Source organism: Cylas formicarius, unplaced genomic scaffold (assembly GCF_029955315.1).
Source record: "Cylas formicarius isolate icCylForm1 unplaced genomic scaffold, icCylForm1.1 PGA_scaffold_9__14_contigs__length_23061073, whole genome shotgun sequence".
Taxonomy (NCBI): Eukaryota; Metazoa; Arthropoda; class Insecta; order Coleoptera; family Brentidae; genus Cylas; species Cylas formicarius.
Genome location: NW_026844365.1, coordinates 8,305,429 through 8,325,929, shown reverse-complemented (window position 1 = coordinate 8,325,929; position 20,501 = coordinate 8,305,429). Strand labels below are relative to the sequence as shown.

Genomic DNA, 20,501 nt, shown 5'->3' with positions numbered 1-20,501 from the left:
AATAACTTACGATTAGATGTATATTTCAAATTTTTTTTCTTAAATTTTTAGTTATATACATGGAAACTAAGCTTTGATGTGTTTTTAATAATGGTAACACGAGGATACAACAAATGGTGTGGGATATCTCTTTGCAGCTCTACCTTGATTACAGAGTGAGGGGTTCTAGTCTATTTCATTGCGCTATTAAATTAAGTATCTGTTCCATTCTCCTCTTTAATATTTTTTATTTTAAAATAATTAATTATTGCCACTTAACTTTTGTAATTTTCAAGTAAATAAAAAATAAACAATCTAGGCCTGATATCTATCATCTAATTGGTGCTACGATATCTTACAAACTTGAAAAATTGAAAAATTACAATTCTAAATCAAAGCTGATATCTAGGAGGGATTATCAAATGTGTGGAGGTTCTTCGCGTCCTCGTAAGTCAGGAAGGAGCTCCAGGTGGAAATTCATTCTAAGTTCTAAATGGAATTCTAAAGGCGTTAGGAAAATATTAAAAAATCCACTCCAAAGCAGTCGTAAGATGTCCGGAGCGGCGAAAAGCGGTGGGAAAAAACGAGCCAAAGCGGACTAACCCCCTTTGATCCGACTCCTAATTCAATTTAGCAAATTTCCCCGACAAATTAGACCGAACATTAAGGAAAATTAGATTTTTTCCCGGAGCCCCGGAGCAATTTGAATTTAATTTTAATCCGAAATTTATACATTTGCAAACAAAAAAATTCAATTAAACCGTCCGGTCGAGGGCAGAGGGGGCGGAATTAAATTCGAGAAACGTCCGCCGACACGCGGAAATCCTTAAATCGCGTAAAAATTAGTCGTGCGCGCCCGACGTTGCGACCCAAACCGCGTAATTTCCACCCCGGACGCAAATGAGGTTTTTTAATTGAAAGTTGAGGGCGGGGGAGAATCTCGGCGAAGATACAGGGCTGGACTAGCGTGGTTATTTGGTATTGGCAGCTTCCCAAAGCTATCCAAAGCGAAACGCATTTGGCAAGTGATGGGGAGTCTTCCCTTCCACCACCTCCATTGAAAGTAATGTTTTCTTCTAAAATGAAATCAATTTTTTATACTTATACCGTAGTAGTGGTTGTTTAAAATTGTGCCATACTTTCGATTACAGCGAATTTTGGCTGTGGATATCACTTAATAAATCAAAATGGCGGTCCTGCGATAATCTAGCTGGATATTCAGTTGAGGCCTTGGAAGGATGTAAATGTTAAACATTAGGTAAAATATTTTAGGGCAAAAAATGCTTCGTAATTATTAAAAGGTGGTCTATGCGAACAAAATGCTAAAAATGCAAAAAAAATTTTTTTTTTTTAACTTTAGCACCCTGTAAAACAAGTTATGCTGGTATTAACTTTTATTCATAAATTAATATAAGGGTCCACACGCTTAATTATAGTTACTCAATTAATTAATACCATGTAATGAGCCTTTCACTTCTACATTATTCCCACACTGTGGACAAGATGAAGAAAAACCTAACCAAAAGGGCCTCTTTAGTTCATCACGTGTTTATTGTCTTTCTCTCTACAGTTACTCTTCGGCTAGTCTAGATCTCATATAACTTTCAAGCCAATGCCTTTTGAAGTATATCTCGGCGACTTTGCCTTTTAGATTTGTAGATGGATTAAGATCGCTACAGAATGGTTGTCCTGAATTCGACTTTTAAATATTCGATTAGGACCAAAGCAAACAAAGATCCGAAGGTTAAATCAAATGACTAACCAAAACGATGGCCTCCTTCAACAGATGTTGATTTTTTTTTGTTTGGAAAGTGATTTAAATGTAGCTTTGAATCAGTACATTGGCAATGTCAAAAAGATGGTTTCAGACCGACGAGGCAATGAGTTGTAGATTTTCTTTCTCATGACAAACGGTTCAGAAATAGCACTCAATTCTTCAACTCTCAAACAGCTTTCTGCCTAAAGGTTTTGGAGGTATGTTTTCCCGACATTCTCTCTCAGATTGATGGATCGATAGAGATCGCTAGCACAGATTGGTACCGATTTTGATCATGCACCATAAGAATCGACCAAGGCAATCAATCACCTAGAACTTAAGGTCTAACCTCTGAGGTATATCCATTTATTTCCCTTGGTAAACGATTCAGATATAGCATCCACACTTAAACGTTTTTAAAGTTATATTTATGTCAGTTTCATGTTGGTGATTTTGAGCTATGTACAGGGTGGTTCAAATTCGAGGGCCTCTATGACTTTAAGCATTTGCAGCCAAAACTAATATGCATGTTACTGGCTCGATTTCCGAGAAAAGTGTAAAACTAAAAACCGCATCACGATATGTCAAAGTGTTTCTGAGCTACAGCCCTATCGACCAGGACGGGTGCATCAAATACGGCAACGAGGTTTTGCTCCAAGATGTGCACTTTGCAGGTGGTACCTAAATAAATGCCAAGAAGACTTCGATTTTGCCAGGAAAGTTATTTGGAATTTGGAATCAAAGATCTTGTAATTCGATATCGCCCAACTGCATTCAGGCAGCTTCGTGCGGTAGAACTTCTTAATGCAGAAAATAGCGTCAATGGGCACACAAGAAAACGGCCGTCAATTTGAGCATTTGTTTTAGAATTAAAGGATCTTGTTAGATGTAGATTACAAGTGATATGTAGTTTAATTAATAAAAATTTTAAATAAAAAATTATTGTAATCTAGTAGTTAAAGTTTGAAGTTGCTGTATCCCCTTATCTAAACATTTAGGGCGCGCACTATGGTAAGTATCAAAAATTGCAAATATCTTTTAAACTTTTTAAAAACAATAGGGGTATGGCACAGCGTTCGACAGGAAATTTTATTAGAAAACTGATTTTTTAGAAAAATGGTGGTATCCCATTCAAAGAAATATAACTTTGTGTGATATCTCGGAAACTAAAGGCTCTACGAAAAAACTCTATTCTTACGATTAAAAAAGTTGTAGAGGGCCTTCAAAATCGAACATCTTTGAGAATCACCCTGTAGCTCAAAAACACCTTGATATATCACGATGCGGTTTTCAGTTTTTGACTTTGACTCTCGAAAATGGAGTCCATAACATGCGTATTACTTTTAGGCTAACTATGCTCAAATGCTTGAAGCCATAGAGGCCCCTCGAATTTGGACCACCTTGTACACCCATGCCACCAGGTTGGATCGAAGTAAGAAGTTTCCTCCAACTTCTGGCAACCGGAGATTCGCTGAATGCTATATGGGGATATCGAAAAGCAGAGGTTTTCACGCATCTATTTCGATAAAAATCATTGCGGAATCGCGGCGCGAGCGAGAGAGAGAGAGATAAAGACGGCGATAGCATTTGGGAATCCTACACACATGCATTACAGCAATTACGCTAAACGGTCGCGGCCGCGGGACTAAAAAACGCGCTACGGGCATAAATCTCGGTCTTTGCGCACAATCACTGTCAATTTTAATATTACGTGCGCAATGCGGCACCAATTAACGAGCGAGAATTTCGCCGATATGGAAAAGGCCGACGCAATCGCCGACCGGATCCGCAAAAATCCCCGAGATTCTTAAATATTTTTGATTATAATGGAGTACTGGGGCCCGCGAATGCAGCCCCGCGGGTTTCCGTATATAGGATCCCGATCGCGTCGTAACAATCGAGGCGTTGCGGGAGCAGCCAATCCGATCCTTTGACCCTAACGCTGCCAGATGTGTATGTACAGTGTGTCCCATTTTTGATGTTGGATTTTTATATACAGGGCGATTTTGGAATTTTCTATGTTAACTCTAGATTGGGTTTTTTATGTGGGATCCTGTGACGAAAACGAAATGTGTATAATTTCGTGAAATTCGGAACTTTTAATTCTTATTTATTATTTTCCTAATATATCATAGTCGCGACATTTTGTAATTATTAATTTAATTTTTACATTTTTCTATTTTCGTCCGCTATGACAGTTGTGAGAAATGGGATAAAATGGTACATATGTATCTAAAAATTCTACTTATGGCATATGTTTGTGCAACCTTTAATTTGATATGAGATTTACGACGTAAACCCATAAAAAATGTGTGTCTATTGCTCTACTGTTCCTTACTAAAATCATTTTAAACACAAAACCCAGCAAAACATATTTGAAAAACTACAAAAGACTTATATTAAATTAGATAGTGATCACAAAGAATTAATATATACACAACAAACAATGGACAAAAACAAAACTACAACAGAAGATGTTAAAAAACTGCTTAGGCATAATGTTAAGTGTTATAAGCTTTGCTTAATCCATCTTTAACATTCTTTGTATGTGGACCAAATAAAACCAATGTTTACCTGCTCAGTAAACGGTTCAAGCTGGTTTTGTTGTAGTAACACAAATTCATTGTCTTCAAAATGACTTTAGATGGTAACCAAGTGAAGAGAGATGCAACCCATTTGGCTCTCTCATTTTCCTGAGATGCTGACGGATCCGTTGACTTTGAAATAAACTTGGATGGACGCTTGTTAACAGAATCGGCTCAATTGACTCTTATATTTTTCTGAAAAGTTGACCCATTCCTTTGATACGAAACCCTATTAGATGGTGACCAAGGCAAGACAGGTTCAATCAACAGAGCTCGACCAGTTTCCAATGTGTGGCGGTTTGGCAAACAGCCATCGGCCGCAGACGTTTCGTCATTAAATCCAAGAATTAAACCAGAAGAGGCAACCTTTGGTCGCTGATCGTTTTTCCCATTTTAATTGGTTTATAATTCCGAGAGAGACCTATAATTTGGTATCCGCGACCACGAAAGGTAACCCGAACGAAAACGACCATTAAAACTATCACGGACATTGTGTCGGAGGCAATTATACCCGGCTAATTTTGCGGCAATTACGGCCATCTTTAACAAAACGAACTCGCCCGTCGATTACGCGTGTGTAGGAATAATTTTATATTATAAGAAATTAAAGGCCCAAGGACGGAGGGGGGTTATTAGTTTTGATTAGTTTTTTGTCCGTTCTTCTTCGGTTCATTAACCCGGTGCCGTCGTCGTGGCCGCTGAGACAATAAACTTAACGGTCCCCGCGCAGTCTCGGGCAATTATTTATGTTTTTCTGAAATTATTAACGATCCTTATAAATATAATTCGCCGGGTATTCAGGAAGTCGGCGGTTCTTGAAGCGGGAGAGGTTTTCGAACGTTAATTACACTCCGTTCGGGTTCTAATTCGACTCGTTCCGGCCGACCAGCGGACATTGGTATCAGAGGAGCCTAAAGGTGGCTATAAGTAACTAATTTAAACTAAAAATCCGTGTTGGTTGCAGGGGTTTCGTTCAAATTTTAATTATATTTACTCTTACCCTAACAAACCGACGAACAGGTGTATATCCGAGGGTATTTTTCACAACTCCTTGAAGTTGTCCATAGTGAATCCGGTTTTCAAGAAAATGATATAAATGATTATCGTCCAATATCTATTATCCCCACAATCGGTAAAATTAATGAAAAGATTCTATATTCTCAATTAGCAGCTTACTTCGAGGACAACCGTTTGCTGTCTCCGGCCCAGTTTGGGTTTAGACGTGATAAATCGACTTGTGGAGCGATTAGTAGAGTTCTTGATCAGGTTTACGCAGCTTTTAAAAGCAGAGAGTACTCCGGCACAGTCCTATGCGATCTTTCGAAAGTGTTTGACTATGTCCGGCATCCTGTTCTCCTGAGTAAGTTGCAGATGTATGGCGTGGATCCATCATCGGTTGGATTCCTTTAAAGTTATCTTTTAAACAGGAGGCAGATCGTGGTCCTGAATGGACTGTCATCGCAAATTAGAGTTGCTGAACATGGAGTACCCCAAGGGTCAATTATGGACCCTCTTCTATTCTTGTTCTACATAAACGATCTCCTTGAGCATGTTGCATAGTTTCTACATTGTTAGCTGATGATACTACCTTTTCTTGTCAAATTTAACCTCAATGAATCAAAAACACAATAAATTATATTTTCTTTACGAGAGTCAACATTCAACAATAAATTACATGTGAACTGTCTTGGAGTTCTGCTTGATCCAAAATTGACGTTCCGGCAGCATCTTATTGGTCTTTGTGAGAATCTCTCCAGGGTGGTGTACTTGTTGCGTGGTTTGGTCGGCGAGGTCTCTCAAAGTATAGTCAGAATAGTACATTTTTCACTCTTTCAGGGACAATTTAGCTAAGCAATTTTGGTTTGGGGTCACTCCTCACATACCGAGAGAGTTTTTTCGATACTGAGGCGAGCCAACAGGGCGATGACGCAGTTGAATCTTAGGGATGACATAAGAGCAAAGTTTAAAGATCTCCAAATATTAACTGTTCCATGTTATTATATCTATTCGGCATTAAAGTATACTAAAAGCAACCAGGATCAATATCCCCTTCATATTAATGTTTGTCACCATCTCACCAGAAACAGAAGTGATATGTCGATTAACTCAACTCAAGAATTGCAAAGACTACAAATTATAAGAACTATTATGAACCTAAATTCTTCAATCTATTGTCTCTGAGCGTCAGAGAGCTGCCGGAGAGACAGTTTTCTATTAAGGTCAAATCACTTCTGCTGGATGGGGCTTTCTTACCAATTTTACTAATGTTTGGCGTTTTCTGTGTTATGTCGCGGCGCCTTTGTAATTATACATATATGTAGATTTTTCTCAATGTTTTTGCTGACTTGGGTAAAACCTGTTAACGTCAATAAATTATTATTATTATTATTATCATTACTAATTAAGAAAGAGAAAAAGAAACCCTAAGTTAAAAAAATTAAATTGAATCATTTTGGTTTTTCTCAAATTCACTCTCACCAAAAAATCAGTATTCGGTTCTTTCAATAACTGGAAGAATTCGTCACGAAACTTTTGTTTTGCCTGTTGATTCTTTTGATAAGATAAATAGTTGGAATAAGTGTATCCCTCGCTCATCACTTTTGTGTTGTTCCGGAACTAAACACTGCTCAAAAAGTTCAACTTTTGTAAATTTTGCAATATATCACAAACAAAGTGTAACACAATCCGACTTTTTAAAACTGCTCAATGAGTACTTAAACTGTTAATAACTTAGCGTTATTGTTTAGACACGCTCTGATTGTCAGTTAATATTTTGTTTTCAACTACTTTCGGCTACACAGTATATACTGTGTACCGCAACTTTTCGCAATGAAAAAAAAAAAAGATAATAAATACCACCTCGAATTGCAAATGGCCATTTCTCCAAACAATTAGCATTATGAGATTAAGACAGCACAGTATCGAATGTTTTACTTGTTGTTGATTTTTTAAAGATCACTAGTATCGCTGAATTAATGTTCCATTGGATTGTTTTTTACCTAATAATAAATGCAAGCAAACAGAAGCATTATATTTAAAAGTTTCCTCTGTTTAAAAATTATTTAACCATGATAATAGATTCACCCGTCGAAATCTTCGAGAGATTACTTCATTTTAAGACTGGTGGACAATTGGTTAAAAGCGAGTAGGCCCTTAGTACAGTCGGGGAATCAACCTGTATGGTACTAAACCTCTCGCCCACAGTCAAGAGATTATTTTTATGATATTTTGATTTGGTCACATTGTAGTAAGAAGTTATAGTATTTCTGCCCCTGATATTAATTGGCCTAGTAGTATTAGCAATATTAAACCCAGCTTATTATAAAATCGTAGCACCAACGTCGGTAATGAGCGAATGATCATTGTGACCTTGCCCAACTGTAGAGCGCCACGTCTGCAACTTAACAGATTGTGCTGGATCGCCGCCACCCACAATCAACAGAAGTAAGTTCCTCATTTTATCTGGTTGTGCGAGCATTCGCGATCGCTATTATATCGCCTTGTTCTGTGGATTTCGTTTGGCATTCCACTGGGATATTTTTTCATTGTTTACTGTTTGTCATCCCAGTTGTTTTTGTGAAGTTAAATGAGCAACCTGTTTTAAATTTAGGGATTTCCATTTTCTTATTTTGGTAACATGAATTTTTGACGTCGGTTGAGTTGATCCACAGCTGTATATATATTATTGACTTGTCAACGTAAACTATTGAATTTTGAATAGATCCGTCAGTTTTCGATCCTTTCTTTTTGAATTTGTCTAGGCCCTATACTTGGCACTTATTTCCTTCAACTTAGCGAAATTGGCATAGTAGAGTTGTACCCCATTCTTGGCGACCACCTTCAGTGAGTGTAAAGGGTGGTCACACACTTATTCTTTAAAATGTAAAGACCTACTTGGGGCCTATTGGTGTATATTAAACATAAGACCTGTGCCTTCCGATTGAAATCGATTGTCCATAATCTAATTAGACATATTAATGAAAAATACGCAATATCAAATCTGAACGCCATATTTGACAAAATTGGAAAACTGTAGTCCCCATGCAAATACTGTTAATAAACTGTCTAATTAGTAAACTTCATTTTTTAAAATCAAATTTACACAAAAAATTAAAAAAATAGAAAAATATCGGTATCGTCTTCGAAAAAGCCGCCCGGTTTGGCAACGGCGCGGCTCCACCACAGACAACGTCGACTTTCGCTATCGACCCGGGTTTCAAACCTCCCGCTACAGGAAAACATCTGACTGGCGGCCAGCCGGTAACGACGCGAAGTAAAACCGCGGTTAACGAACCCTTTATTGTTGTTTTCGTGGCGAATTTTTGTTTACGTTTCACCGGCAAACCGAACCTTCGTCCCTGTACCTCAAGCCGAGTGTCCAAATTACGCGTGAGCATAGCCGTTTCGTCCGTTTACAGCGGCAAAGTGCGTCGAAAGTGTTCCGCCGCCCGACCTAACCTCAACTCGGCACCGAGACTCCTGAAAATCAAGACTGCGGCTCGCGAGCGGCCGATATGGAGTCGGAATCGAACAGCTGTGGTGCGTTCGCCTCGAAAAATATCAATGGACGAGACGCGGGCTGCGCCAGTGGCGTCGCCGGGCCCGATTTCGCGTCACAATGGGCCGGGTTTCGACCTAGAGGCTCGCTGGCACGGATTCTCTACGACCGACAACGTCAAGACGAATACTTGAACCAAATTGATAAGAACGAGGTAGGTTACATTTAAGCGCAAGGTTCTACATACGTCTGATGTCAGTGCGCACTTGCGTATAACGATGCGACCGGCGTTTGAACATTAATCTTGCATTTATGACGGTTAATTTTGCTTTCGTCGAGGTATTTACTTGCGTCGTATTATTTTTTGGGGTTGTAGGTTATTGTATTTCATTATATATGTATGTTAAGAATGCGTAAGATGAGTTTAAATGCAGCTTTCCTAAAACGCGTTTGTTAAACACTTGACGCCACGGTCGAAATTTTCGGTGACTCGCAGCGTCGGTTATTTACCAGCAATTTTTCTTTTTAAGTGGGTAGAGGGCAATTTTTAAGTCTGTTTGAGTGCGCGGCGTCGCATGTCGCGGGTAAATTTTGATCGGAACTTTAATTATTCAACGTGTAAACATCCGATACATTATTTAGGCCGAATCCTAATAAGCGAGCCGCGATGAGGTGCGCACGTAAAGGAGGAATTGAGGATAATTGACGGTAGTTCCGTCCATGGCTTTGTCGATTATTGATGAGGCTCGGCTCTGCTTGGCAAACACGAGTCGATTCCTTTCTTCACGAGGATTTACTTAGAGGCTTAAGACTGTAATTATTGTTAGACCCCTCGAACGGGGTGCGAATGATGACTATTTCTGAATTTTAACGGCATAGAACGTAGACGCAAAAATACCGTTGAAACTTGATTCTACCTTACTTTTTTGAGAGTTAAAAAATAGCTAGATTTTTAACCAACACGACGTTCAATTCGCAACATGACCGCTGACGATAATTTAATTCAATTCGACAGTTTCCGTTTAGATGTGGCGGTTTTTGTGCAGTATATCTTTTTTATATATGCCCAGGTATCGGCGATGGGCGAGTGTCCATGGCAGACGTGCCCAATAAAAGCAAGAAGAAGAAGGTATGCCCAGATCTCATTAAATTAAAAAACAATGTTTTGTTGTGATCGCTGTTTAGAAAGAAGATTTGGCAAAATGCGGGGTAGTGTGTAAAATTTAGGATAATAATTGCAATAGAAACTTTAACTGGTGAGTTGTTAATTATGCAGATATGGAACGGCCAATATCGGAATGGAAGTTTTTTATTAGTTTCTAATTGAATGCATAGAGTTTAAATGTGTAAGAAAATCTCTTAGGGATTCTTGACCGTGAGAAAAAATAACAAAAATGTAGAATATAGAATAGCTAGCGTCTCTATTGTTAGTTTTAAATGAAAAGTGTCGACGGCCTCTCGAAAGCTTTCGTGAATATATTTGCGATGTTTGGTGACGATAATGAACCCATGTGATATTTGTTCATAAATTTGACAAGCATTTTTCAATGGACTGGGAACATTAGTAAAGAGTGACGGACTCTACGTCGCGACTAACAAGAAAATCGTTAAAAGGTTTTAATATAGAAGTCAGATATGTTGGAGCACCAATGGCGCCAATAATAAATCGGTTTTAAACTGGTTTATGAATCTTAGCGAGTCCGTAAAAACGAGGAATTTTAGAGTCGTGAGGGGTGACAGATATTTTCACGCATTGCAATAGAGAAGAAGTTTTAATAGCAGATTTAAGTTGACGATAGAATCCATTTCCCTTATCTGCTTTTAAAATTATCATGTCGTGATTAGATTTCATTAATTTAAGAGCTATGCGTTCAGTGTTTGGAATATTAGATTTCTGCGGTTTGAAATCGGATTTCATTTCCTGTTTGAGACGGCACTTTGTTTGCAATAGGCTCCACATTTGAAATGATTTGGTAGTTGGGAAGAGTTTGAATCATATTTGAAAGGGAATCGAACTCGGATGGGGTACAAGATGATTTGGTGTATTTATTTTCGAATATGATGAATTCTTAGAATTAGAATTTTTTGAGCAGATGGGATTTTGGTGTTATGGGGTATTTTAGGAAAATTAAAAATACAATGTAACAAAAAAAATAGTGTACTTCTAACTTTCTGCTTTTGTTGTTGATGTCATCTCCTTAAGGGCTTGTTAACTGTAAAAAATATCACTGTGAAATCCTTGTATTATCTGCGAAATCTGGGACAAATTAGTGATACCTATGATACCTCAATTCTAGGATTTTGTTGGGAGTTTTGAGCACTTGCCATTTTCATTAAGATGCGGTTCACTAATAAAGCAATATATAATATATAATTAAATAAAGTGTGACGTTGAATTGCAGACTAATTTATTTTGATGGATAACATTGTTGGTAACCCCCAAGTGTTTTCAAGTATTTTCAATGCTTATCCTTCGAAATAGCATTTATTCATACCACATCAGTTGGAAACAGCATACTTCGAACCTCGGTAGCCTACTCAGATTACAAAAGAAATAATTTCTATAATTTTCATCTTACCAATTTTTTATTCTAAACTGTGAAGAAAACGACTTTAGTTGCTTAAGATAAATTGGTTGAGATTTAAGACTGGGTTTCGTACACGATCAGCAGGTTTGCCCCCCCCCCCCCCCGTAACCGTTGGGGCTCCCTCTTCTGTCTAAAAGTCCAGGTGTGGATTACCACCCGGGGAAAAATTCCGTGGTTTTTCATCCTGCTTCTAGTCTATTTGACCCTTTATATTTGTACATGTGCCAGGGAGCTTAGACCTGACGCCATAATCCCCATTTGGAGGGCCTTTTACTTCAGCCGCCCATTTTGGGAACTGTCGCTATTTGCAGCCGCCCATTGTGAGTCCGACGCTGCGGTGGTGCTTGTTGGTCCGCGGGAGGTATTTGATTTCCCTCCAACCACCCATATCTGGGAGGCCTTCCCCTATCCGCCACCTGGGGACGCGCTCTCTAGGAGTTGCAAGCTCTCCCGAGAGGGGTTCACTTAGCCTTTATAGACCTAAAAAAAGCATACGACACCATACCCAGGGGGATACTATGGAAGGCAATGAAGACCATCGGATTGCCACAAAAATTAATAGAGACCGTTAAAAAAATGTTTGAAGGAAACCAAATATCTATAAAAATCGAAGATAGACTCTCAAAAGGCTTTAAAACAACAAAAGGGCTGCTACAAGGATGCTCCACATCACCAACATTGTTTAAAACATTTCTAGAGGAGATCTTAAAACCATGGAAGAAAAAATGTGAACAAATGGGAATTCCAATCAGAGGCGACTGTCTTTACAAGTTAAATTTCGCGGACGACCAAGTTGTACTCGCACAAGACGAAGAAGACCTAAGTTACATGTTACGAAAACTGAAGGAAGAATATGAAAAAAATGGAATGTAAATAAATTTTTCGAAAACGGAATACCTGGCAACAACAGAAGATGGAGACAACTACCTACAAGTCGATGAAAATCATCGAATAAAGAGAACCAAAAATTTCAAATAATTAGGTTTAATAATATCTCAAAAAGGGACAACAGAGGAAGAAATGAACAGTAGACTAGGCCAGACGCGAAACTGTATCAGACAACTAAATCCAATACTCTGGGATAGACACATCACTCGACACACCAAATCACATATATTTAACACCATAGTACAGAGCGTAATGACATACGGCGCGGAAAACTGGGTGATCAACAAAAAATACAAAAGTAAAATACAGGCCACTGAAATGGAATACTGGAGGAGAAGTTGTAGAATTTCGAGAATAGACAAAGTAAGAAACGAGGAGATCAGGCAGCGAATGGGTGTCAAAAAAGAGACCTTAACATTGATTGAAGAAAAGAGATTGGTATGGTATGGGCATGTAATAAGAACGGACAGAAATAGGTGGATACACAAGATAACAGAATGGAGCCCCATAGGTAGAAGGAAAAGGGGTAGACCCAGAAGATCTTGGAGGGATGAAGTAGATGAATCTATGGAAAAAAGAGGTATCGGAGATGAATGGCAAGACAGAGATGGATGGAGGCGTAGGTTGAGAGAAGGGAGACAGCGACAGATGTAAAAAACCCTATATATATATATATATATATATATATATATATATATATATATATATATATATATATATATATATATATATATATATATATATATATGCAGATCTTAAAATTATATTAGGCTAATGGACCCATCGACTATAGTTTAGCCTCAAATTTTGAAATTTATGTAAGTTATAGTTAGTTATAATTACTTTAGTAGTTACCAAATTAATTACCATAACAATTTTTATAGGGTGTATATAAAGAAAAAAGATAAAAGTATTTTCTTTTTCATTGTTTGCCTTTTATTGTAAATTATTTTTTTTTTTTGACTGACACTTATAAAAAATTTTCTCACTTTTTGAAAAGAGATTTTAAAAAAGCCTATTTTTTAAAATTTTATGTTTTTTTATTTACCGCGGAATAGAAGAAATGTCCACATAACCTAATAATTATTTTGCTAAATCAGTACAATACGCAAAATCATTGGAAAATCTTCAGGAAATCTGTGTGTTTTTGTGAACTCAGCTGAACCAATTTCACAAAGTACCCGTTATCAAACGATTTACCTAAAAAAAATCCAAACAGGTGAAAGGTTGGGAAATAAATTCAACTTGCTACCTCAGGTTGTTCGAATATGGAGACTCTTAGTTAATGCCTTTAACCAAGTCGATAATGAAAACACTCTAGAGGTCAGTCTCGACTAGATGGTATTATTTATTATTGTAATTATCACAGATGATTAAATTAAATGAGGTACTTTCTTTTTCAAGTAATTCCAAACATGTATCGACTCCAATTTGCAAGCTGTTTTGCAGTAGTACCAATGTGTTCATTTAGTCATATCATTAGATCACAAGATAAACACTATCTCACTCTTTGGTCCAAACTCTTTGGTCAAGGCTGCTCCAACAGGGCGACTCCAACAATCAGGTGTCGAAATCCGGGAACGCCGACCCGGACGAAAGGAGAAACAAGGAAGAGGAAAAAAATGAATAAAGAATACCAGAAAATGATAGCAAACTTCTCCACGATGTCGCTTGGGGGTTTCGTGGTTCTCACAAGTGAAATATAACTAAAACGTCGATTGCGAAGATTAATCAGCTTGACAGGTGATTGTGGATTTAAACTGCCCAAGACGAACTCAGTATATCCCGATGGACCAAAATAAAATCAAAGATATCTGGGATAGGTTAGATTCAATATTGCTACGTATCAGACCATGGGATATTAAAAAATTGAACACCAACTCTTGGTTTACCACTAGTAAAAGCCTGGTTACACCAATAACCAACCTAATCCCTTTGTTTTACTTTTTCTGCGAAATGTCAAACAACATAACCAAAGATGTTTTCGTGAGGTGAATTGAATTCTTTTTCTTCTTCTTGAGGATGAGCTCGTGTCTGGTCAGACGGCCGCCCAAATAAGTTTCCCGTTGGAAGGCGACCAAAGAAGCATCTGGATCCTGATGTCCATACCTTCCATCGTGTCTGATAAAGGGCAACAGATAAAGGTGAGGACTACAAAAAAGACATACTTCTTGCTTTAAGAGGACCAAAGCATTAGCACACAGGAAAACAAGCCGTGGATAATAAACTAGGATAGATTTGCAAACTTTATGTCATTTTTTTGTTTTGGGTATTGAGGTTCTCGATAGCTTTTGAATGTTTTATATAGGCTCGTTGACATTGATGCTCTCTCATTACTATTTTTCTATAAATGGTTCATTTTTGTTTAATAAAAAGGCTATGTCACCATAACCACCGTCCCGATCTTGACGAATAACTGAGTAGAACTTCATGTGAAATTTGTGTAATCTCCGTAAATGCGTTTCATTTAAAAGAATTGCCTCTGCTTGATGTTCGGACATAAGGTTTTGTAGATCTACTCATTTTTGTTTTACTCCATTAATGTTCTAATTCATGACATTGATTTGTTGTCTAGTATTCATCTTCGCCTGACTGACAATTTCGTCTTAAAGATACTGGTGATGATATGTATTTCGGAGATCGTCTTCAAACTGTATGGCGTAGGTACTTGCCACATGGTCTATCTCCCTGTATATTACGTCCTTTATTAACTTGAACAGCGATGAATATTGAAAATCTGTCTCCATGTTATTAGCTTCCGCCGTACTTTTGTTTTCTCCCACATAATCAATAATTGACTTACTTGCTCGCCCCCTAGTGGGCGTTCTAGTTGTTGCCGGAAAAGTAGCTTCTCTTAGGGACTTCTTGTCTACAGGCGGCGAATGTATGATCTCTTACTTCCTTTTGGGACTTTTGGTTATTGTTGTGTACGACTATTTCCGAATAGTCGGACTTTCTTGGCTATTTATAAAATGGTGTTTGCTAATGTATAGAACTTTAAGTTGGCATTACTGTTCAAGATGGCGACCGATGTAACAGCTGTCAAGTGATTTATTCTCATTTTGGTTTGGCAATTCACCATCAATAGAACAACGCTTGCAAATAGTGCAATTTTATTTAGAAAAAAATGGTTCTGTGCGGAATACGTATCGCGCACTACGTCCATTTTATCGTCGACAAAATCGTCCCTCAGAGCAGTTAATTCGATTAACCAAGGAACGTTTTCGCACCACGTTTACTCTTATTGATAACTCGCATCCTCAGAGACGCCGTACGGTGCGTACAGAAGAAGCTATTGCTGCTGTAGAGCGTAGCATTGAGGAAGACCCGAATGAGTCCATCCGCCATCAAGCACAAGAATTGGATCTGTGTCCATCCACTTTAAGGAAGGATCTTGGTTTAGGTGCTTACAAAATCCAACTCGTGCAAGAATTGAAGCCAAACGATCATCAAGTAAGGCGTAGATTCGTCGAATGGGCCCAAAACGAGATTACCGTTGTTCCTGATTTTCATAAGCGAATTTTGTTTAGCGACGAAGCGCACTTCTGGTTGAATGGCTACGTCAACAAACAAAACTGCCGCATTTGGAGCGAAGCTAATCCTCAAGTGTATGTCGAAACACCGTTACATCCAGAAAAACTGACTGTTTGGTGCGCTTTATAGGCTGGTGGAATCATTGGTCCGTACTTCTTAAAAAACGATGATGGCCAGATACGTTACAGTCAATGGTGATCGGTATACAGCTATGATTACTAACTCATTCATTCCTGAATTGAATAACCATGATGTCCAGGAGATGTGGTTTCAACCAGATGGCGCAACATGTCACACAGCTCGTGCCACAATCGATTTATTGAAAGTGACCGCCTAATTTCACGTTTTGGACCTGTGAATTGGCCTCCAAGATCTTGTGATTTAATACCGCTAGACTACTTTCTGTGGGGCTATGTAAAGTCATTGGTCTATGCGGATAAGCCACAAACACTTGACCATTTGGAAGACTACATTCCCCGTGTTATTGCCGATATACGGCCACAAATGTTGGAAAAAGTCATCGAAAATTGGACGTCCAGGTTGTACTACATCCGCGCCAGCCGTGGTGGTCATATGTCAGAAATCATATTTAAAATGTAATGCCACACGATTATCTTTCGGATAAATAAAATTCATGTCAATCGAATAATCCATCGTTGTTTTATTGCAACTTAAAGTTCTATACATCGAAAAAAAACACCTCTTATTTCTTAACGGAAGGTAAGGATAATCCTTTTCATTCTTATTGTAAGTCATGCTACTTGAAGAGTTCTATGTAACTCATTCGCATTGCTTCATAAATAGGCATGTTTTCAAAGGCCATAATTTTCTTAATTTTTCTTTATTTTGAATATTCGACGCAGTTTCTGGATAGCGAGTTATGACCTTCCTCACAGTGGGCACATGTTATGATTTCCGAGTCAGATTCATTTTCCGAATGTTCTTCCTGACATCTTGGGTATCTTTTCTGGCCTCTAAATATCCATGTCTTAAAAAATTCTTTCACTGTAGAACCTGACCTACGGTATGTCAACTTCTGCTTTGTGATATTCGACATCCACTATTTCAGGTATCCTTTTCCCTTAGAATGTTAAAACTAATATCTCTGTTGGAATGTATTCTGTTGCGTTCCCATTTATCACCCTTCTGTTCATTCTTCTGGCCGATAAGATTTATGCGTCCGCTTTAGCTACTTGGGGTTATCTCAATAGGAATACCTTTAATGATGCCCTTAGACGAAACCCAACCCATAGGGATGCATTTTGACATGTCTAACTTTTTTATTAAACCTCTATAAACTCGTTTGCAGCCTTGCTGGTTAAAAGTCAATGCCTATCCTGTTTCTCCATTTCCTTGTTATTTTCAATATTCCTACTACATTGGCCTTCCTTAGTTCACTCCCAAGTCTAATGGGGTTTCCGGATGTGACCTCGACAAGCACAATAAAAGTTCCCGCGTCTGTGTATTTATAATGTTCTATTTTAACTTTGTTATAAATCTAAGTAGAATCATGGAGGGAAGGCTGTCTTGCTTGTGAACGCATAAAAAAGCCTATATTAAATTAGCATGCGCAAGGAGGGAAAGGCAAGCACACAACAAGACTAAGCTGGATTACTCCGCTTCAGATGGTGCTAAATTCTTTGGGAGCACTCAGGCACACACGCTGTCACTTTTTGCCGCAACCGTATTGATGAATATATTAATTAAATTCTCTTAGAAAAATACACTCGGCTTCAAGAGATATACGGGGTGAGTTGAAAACTCCACTCCACATTTCTAATTTTAGATTTAGAACTGGAAAGAAATTAGGAATATAGTTGTGCCGTTACCTGTTTGAAACCAATCCAGTGCAGTATGATTAAAATTTGCCTGGATAACCAATTTTTTAAAAGAAATTCATTATTTATTTTGTAGGAATGAAAAATAGACAAATAGAAAATTTGTTAAACATGAAATAGTTTTTAAATTCAACCGTAACAAATTCTCTTGTTGCTGTTATTGGCACTCAGCATTAGCATGAGAAAACAATTCCCATTACTACCTATCTCGCTCTAGTTAAAATTTGCCTCGCAAAATCCATATCGGCCTCATTTATCCTAATGGCATTCATATCCCGAATATTGTTTTACCGCCGGGATTAGCACAATCGGTAGATATCGGGTATCGCGAAAAACGCGTACGTTATGAACAGTGCAAAAATTTAATCGTCACGGCATAGGTCGTCGCTTGCATCGCGTCGCCGCCGTTTGCAAATAGTTTAACGATCGAGATAAAAACTGTTTAAATATTGCGCCCGACCGTGCATAATAAATATTGCCCCGAGGATTAAACAGTGGACGTGTGTGTGTGTGTGTGTGTGGCGGTGGCGTTTGACCAGCCGGAGATATGAACCATGCGATTTTTCCAGACTCTAAAGAAGCTCGGCATCGAGGTAAGAGCGGTGACAAGTCCTCAACCTCCTTACACGTTTTTGAGGTTTAAATAGGGCACCTCTTTTGAAGTTTTGGGTCAATTTCGAAGTTAATTTTCTCCCGAAATGCGAAATCGTATCATAAATCTTTACAAAAAACATTTTTATTTTAAGTGTTAGGCATGCACACAGGGTTTAAAGAAAATCCATTCTTTGGGAATTCCAATCGTCTTATCACTCGTAATGTGGAATTTAATGCCAAATGTAACAATAACATCAAACAAGTAAAATGTCAATATCGGGTGTTTTCCTACTTCTTGAAACTGACTAACATCGACCGCTCGTCTTTGAATCAGACGTTTAATTGGTGCTTTGTCGATATTAGTCCATATTTTCCTGCTAATGTTTTCTACATCAGCGGTTGAGGCAGGTAGGGGTTGATAATCTCAAAGCTCCCTATCCATTTGATTGCAATATTGATATTTTGTTAATGTCTAGACTGTATGGAGGCCAGACCTCATTTAAATAAATTTGTACTATTCGTGCAGTATGTGGTCTGTCTTGAAAGCCTAAAGTTTGTTTGACAACAACTGGAGATACTTAATCAGCCAGTTTTCAACATCAGCCATTGAGGCAAGTGGGGGTTGGTAATCTCTAAGCTACTACCTACCGATTTGATTCCATATAAGTTCTATGGGGTTGATTACTAGACTGTGTGGCTGTGACTGTGACTTTGTTCAAGGTGTCAGTATTCATCTCATTTAAATAATTTTGTACTATTTGCGCAGTATGTAGTCTGTTGCGAAAGACTAAGATTTGTTTGGTATTCACCTGACAACAACTGGAGATACTTGATCAGCCAGTTTTCTATATCAGCCATTGAGGCAGGTGGGGGTTGATAATCTCTAAGCTACCTACCGATTTGATTCCATATAAGTTATGGGGTTAATGTCTAGACTGTATGGAGGTCAGTTCAAGGTGTCAGTACTTATCTCATTTAAATAATTTTATACTATTCGCACAGTATGAGGTCTGTCACTTAACAACACCGGGAGATACTTGACCATCCGGAACATTTTTGAAATAAATAATAAAACAATGGAAGCCTGAAATATCCCATTGCACCAACATTTGTCATTGTCTATAACATTCAAACAAACCCTTTTTAATAATGTCATTTTGCTAGGTATTTTTATTAATTAACCACAGGTCCCGGGCAGATCGTCCTTTTAAAATAGAAAACAATGAACCCCTTAAATCGGAGTATCCCAGGCTTTTTTTCTCATAAACTACTTTTAAAATTTCGCTGGTTAACTTTTTTAGTTCTTCACTATCGAAACGAGATAAATTTTCGTGGATCTCTGCGGGTCACCTCGACCACTTTGGGAACCAAGACCTTAAAACTTAGTTTAAGGCATAATTTAATTATCAGTTCTAAATGGTCTCTTATCTCACATCTCACATCTGGAACTGCGTATGTTTACGAATATTAGAAATAATAGAAGAAATTTACCACCACTACTTTGGTTGTCAGCAAATCCGATATTGCTTTGAATAAACAAAAATGAAAGTACATTTATAACCCAAAATATTTACTATTTTCGAAAGAGTGCCATGAATTATGGTGATTAGGTAAGATCGAAAATGTTTTTTGTCCTTTATTGAGATAGTTTGTGGGGTCATCTTAAATATATATATCAAAATCGATGCACATCAGATAGTTCATTTTTGTAAATTTAAATATAATGGTATCTGGGCACATTTTGAGAAAATACTGTCGAAAAAGTACTCGAGGCCATAACCGCACTGAAAACTGTCAAAATGGTGATTGTTGAAGGTAGTCTTATTGGTTGCAAACGCGCTTGAAATCAACTGGTCGATCAATATTGAATGTCGCAACATTGTTCTTTCCCTAACTCAAGCGACATGCTCTTGCCGTTTTGCGTAAAACCAATTCTTGGCACTTTAAAAGCAACCGCCCGGTATACATCTCCGAACGATAGGAAATTTAATTCCGTCCGTCGCTCGGTTGCGATCGTATTTCATCGGTTAAAACACACACGGCCGGACCCGAAAACCGATCCGCCATATTCCGGTCGAAAATTTTCAATTAACTTTCCGTTATTTATGTCGATGGGGAATCGCAGATAGGCCCCGGTTAATAACAATCGCAACGGTAGCGCGGAAGGTGGTTCGGAATGTCATTAATACGGCGAAGGGGTCGCGGGAGGCCGGGCTTTTTGACGCGTCATTTGTCTTCCTC

The 20,501-nt window shown here is 38.2% G+C and overlaps 1 protein-coding gene across 3 annotated transcripts in view; it reads left to right on the top strand.

Moving 5' to 3' along the window:
* The first annotated feature begins 8,574 nt into the window (after positions 1 to 8,574).
* The window catches only part of LOC132707208 (protein-L-histidine N-pros-methyltransferase), a 127,912-nt gene continuing 115,985 nt past the window's right edge, over positions 8,575 to 20,501 (top strand). For 2 of the 3 annotated variants that reach the window (XR_009619721.1, XM_060678955.1), the window contains exon 1: positions 8,575 to 9,032. Coding sequence is in view for 2 of the 3 variants with exons in the window: in XM_060678955.1 (XP_060534938.1) it covers positions 8,835 to 9,032 (198 nt within the window). In the remaining variant the exon portion in view is untranslated. Of the gene's footprint in view, positions 9,033 to 18,100; positions 18,260 to 20,501 lie in introns of those variants that run through there. The other variant, XM_060678956.1, reaches the window with a different exon arrangement.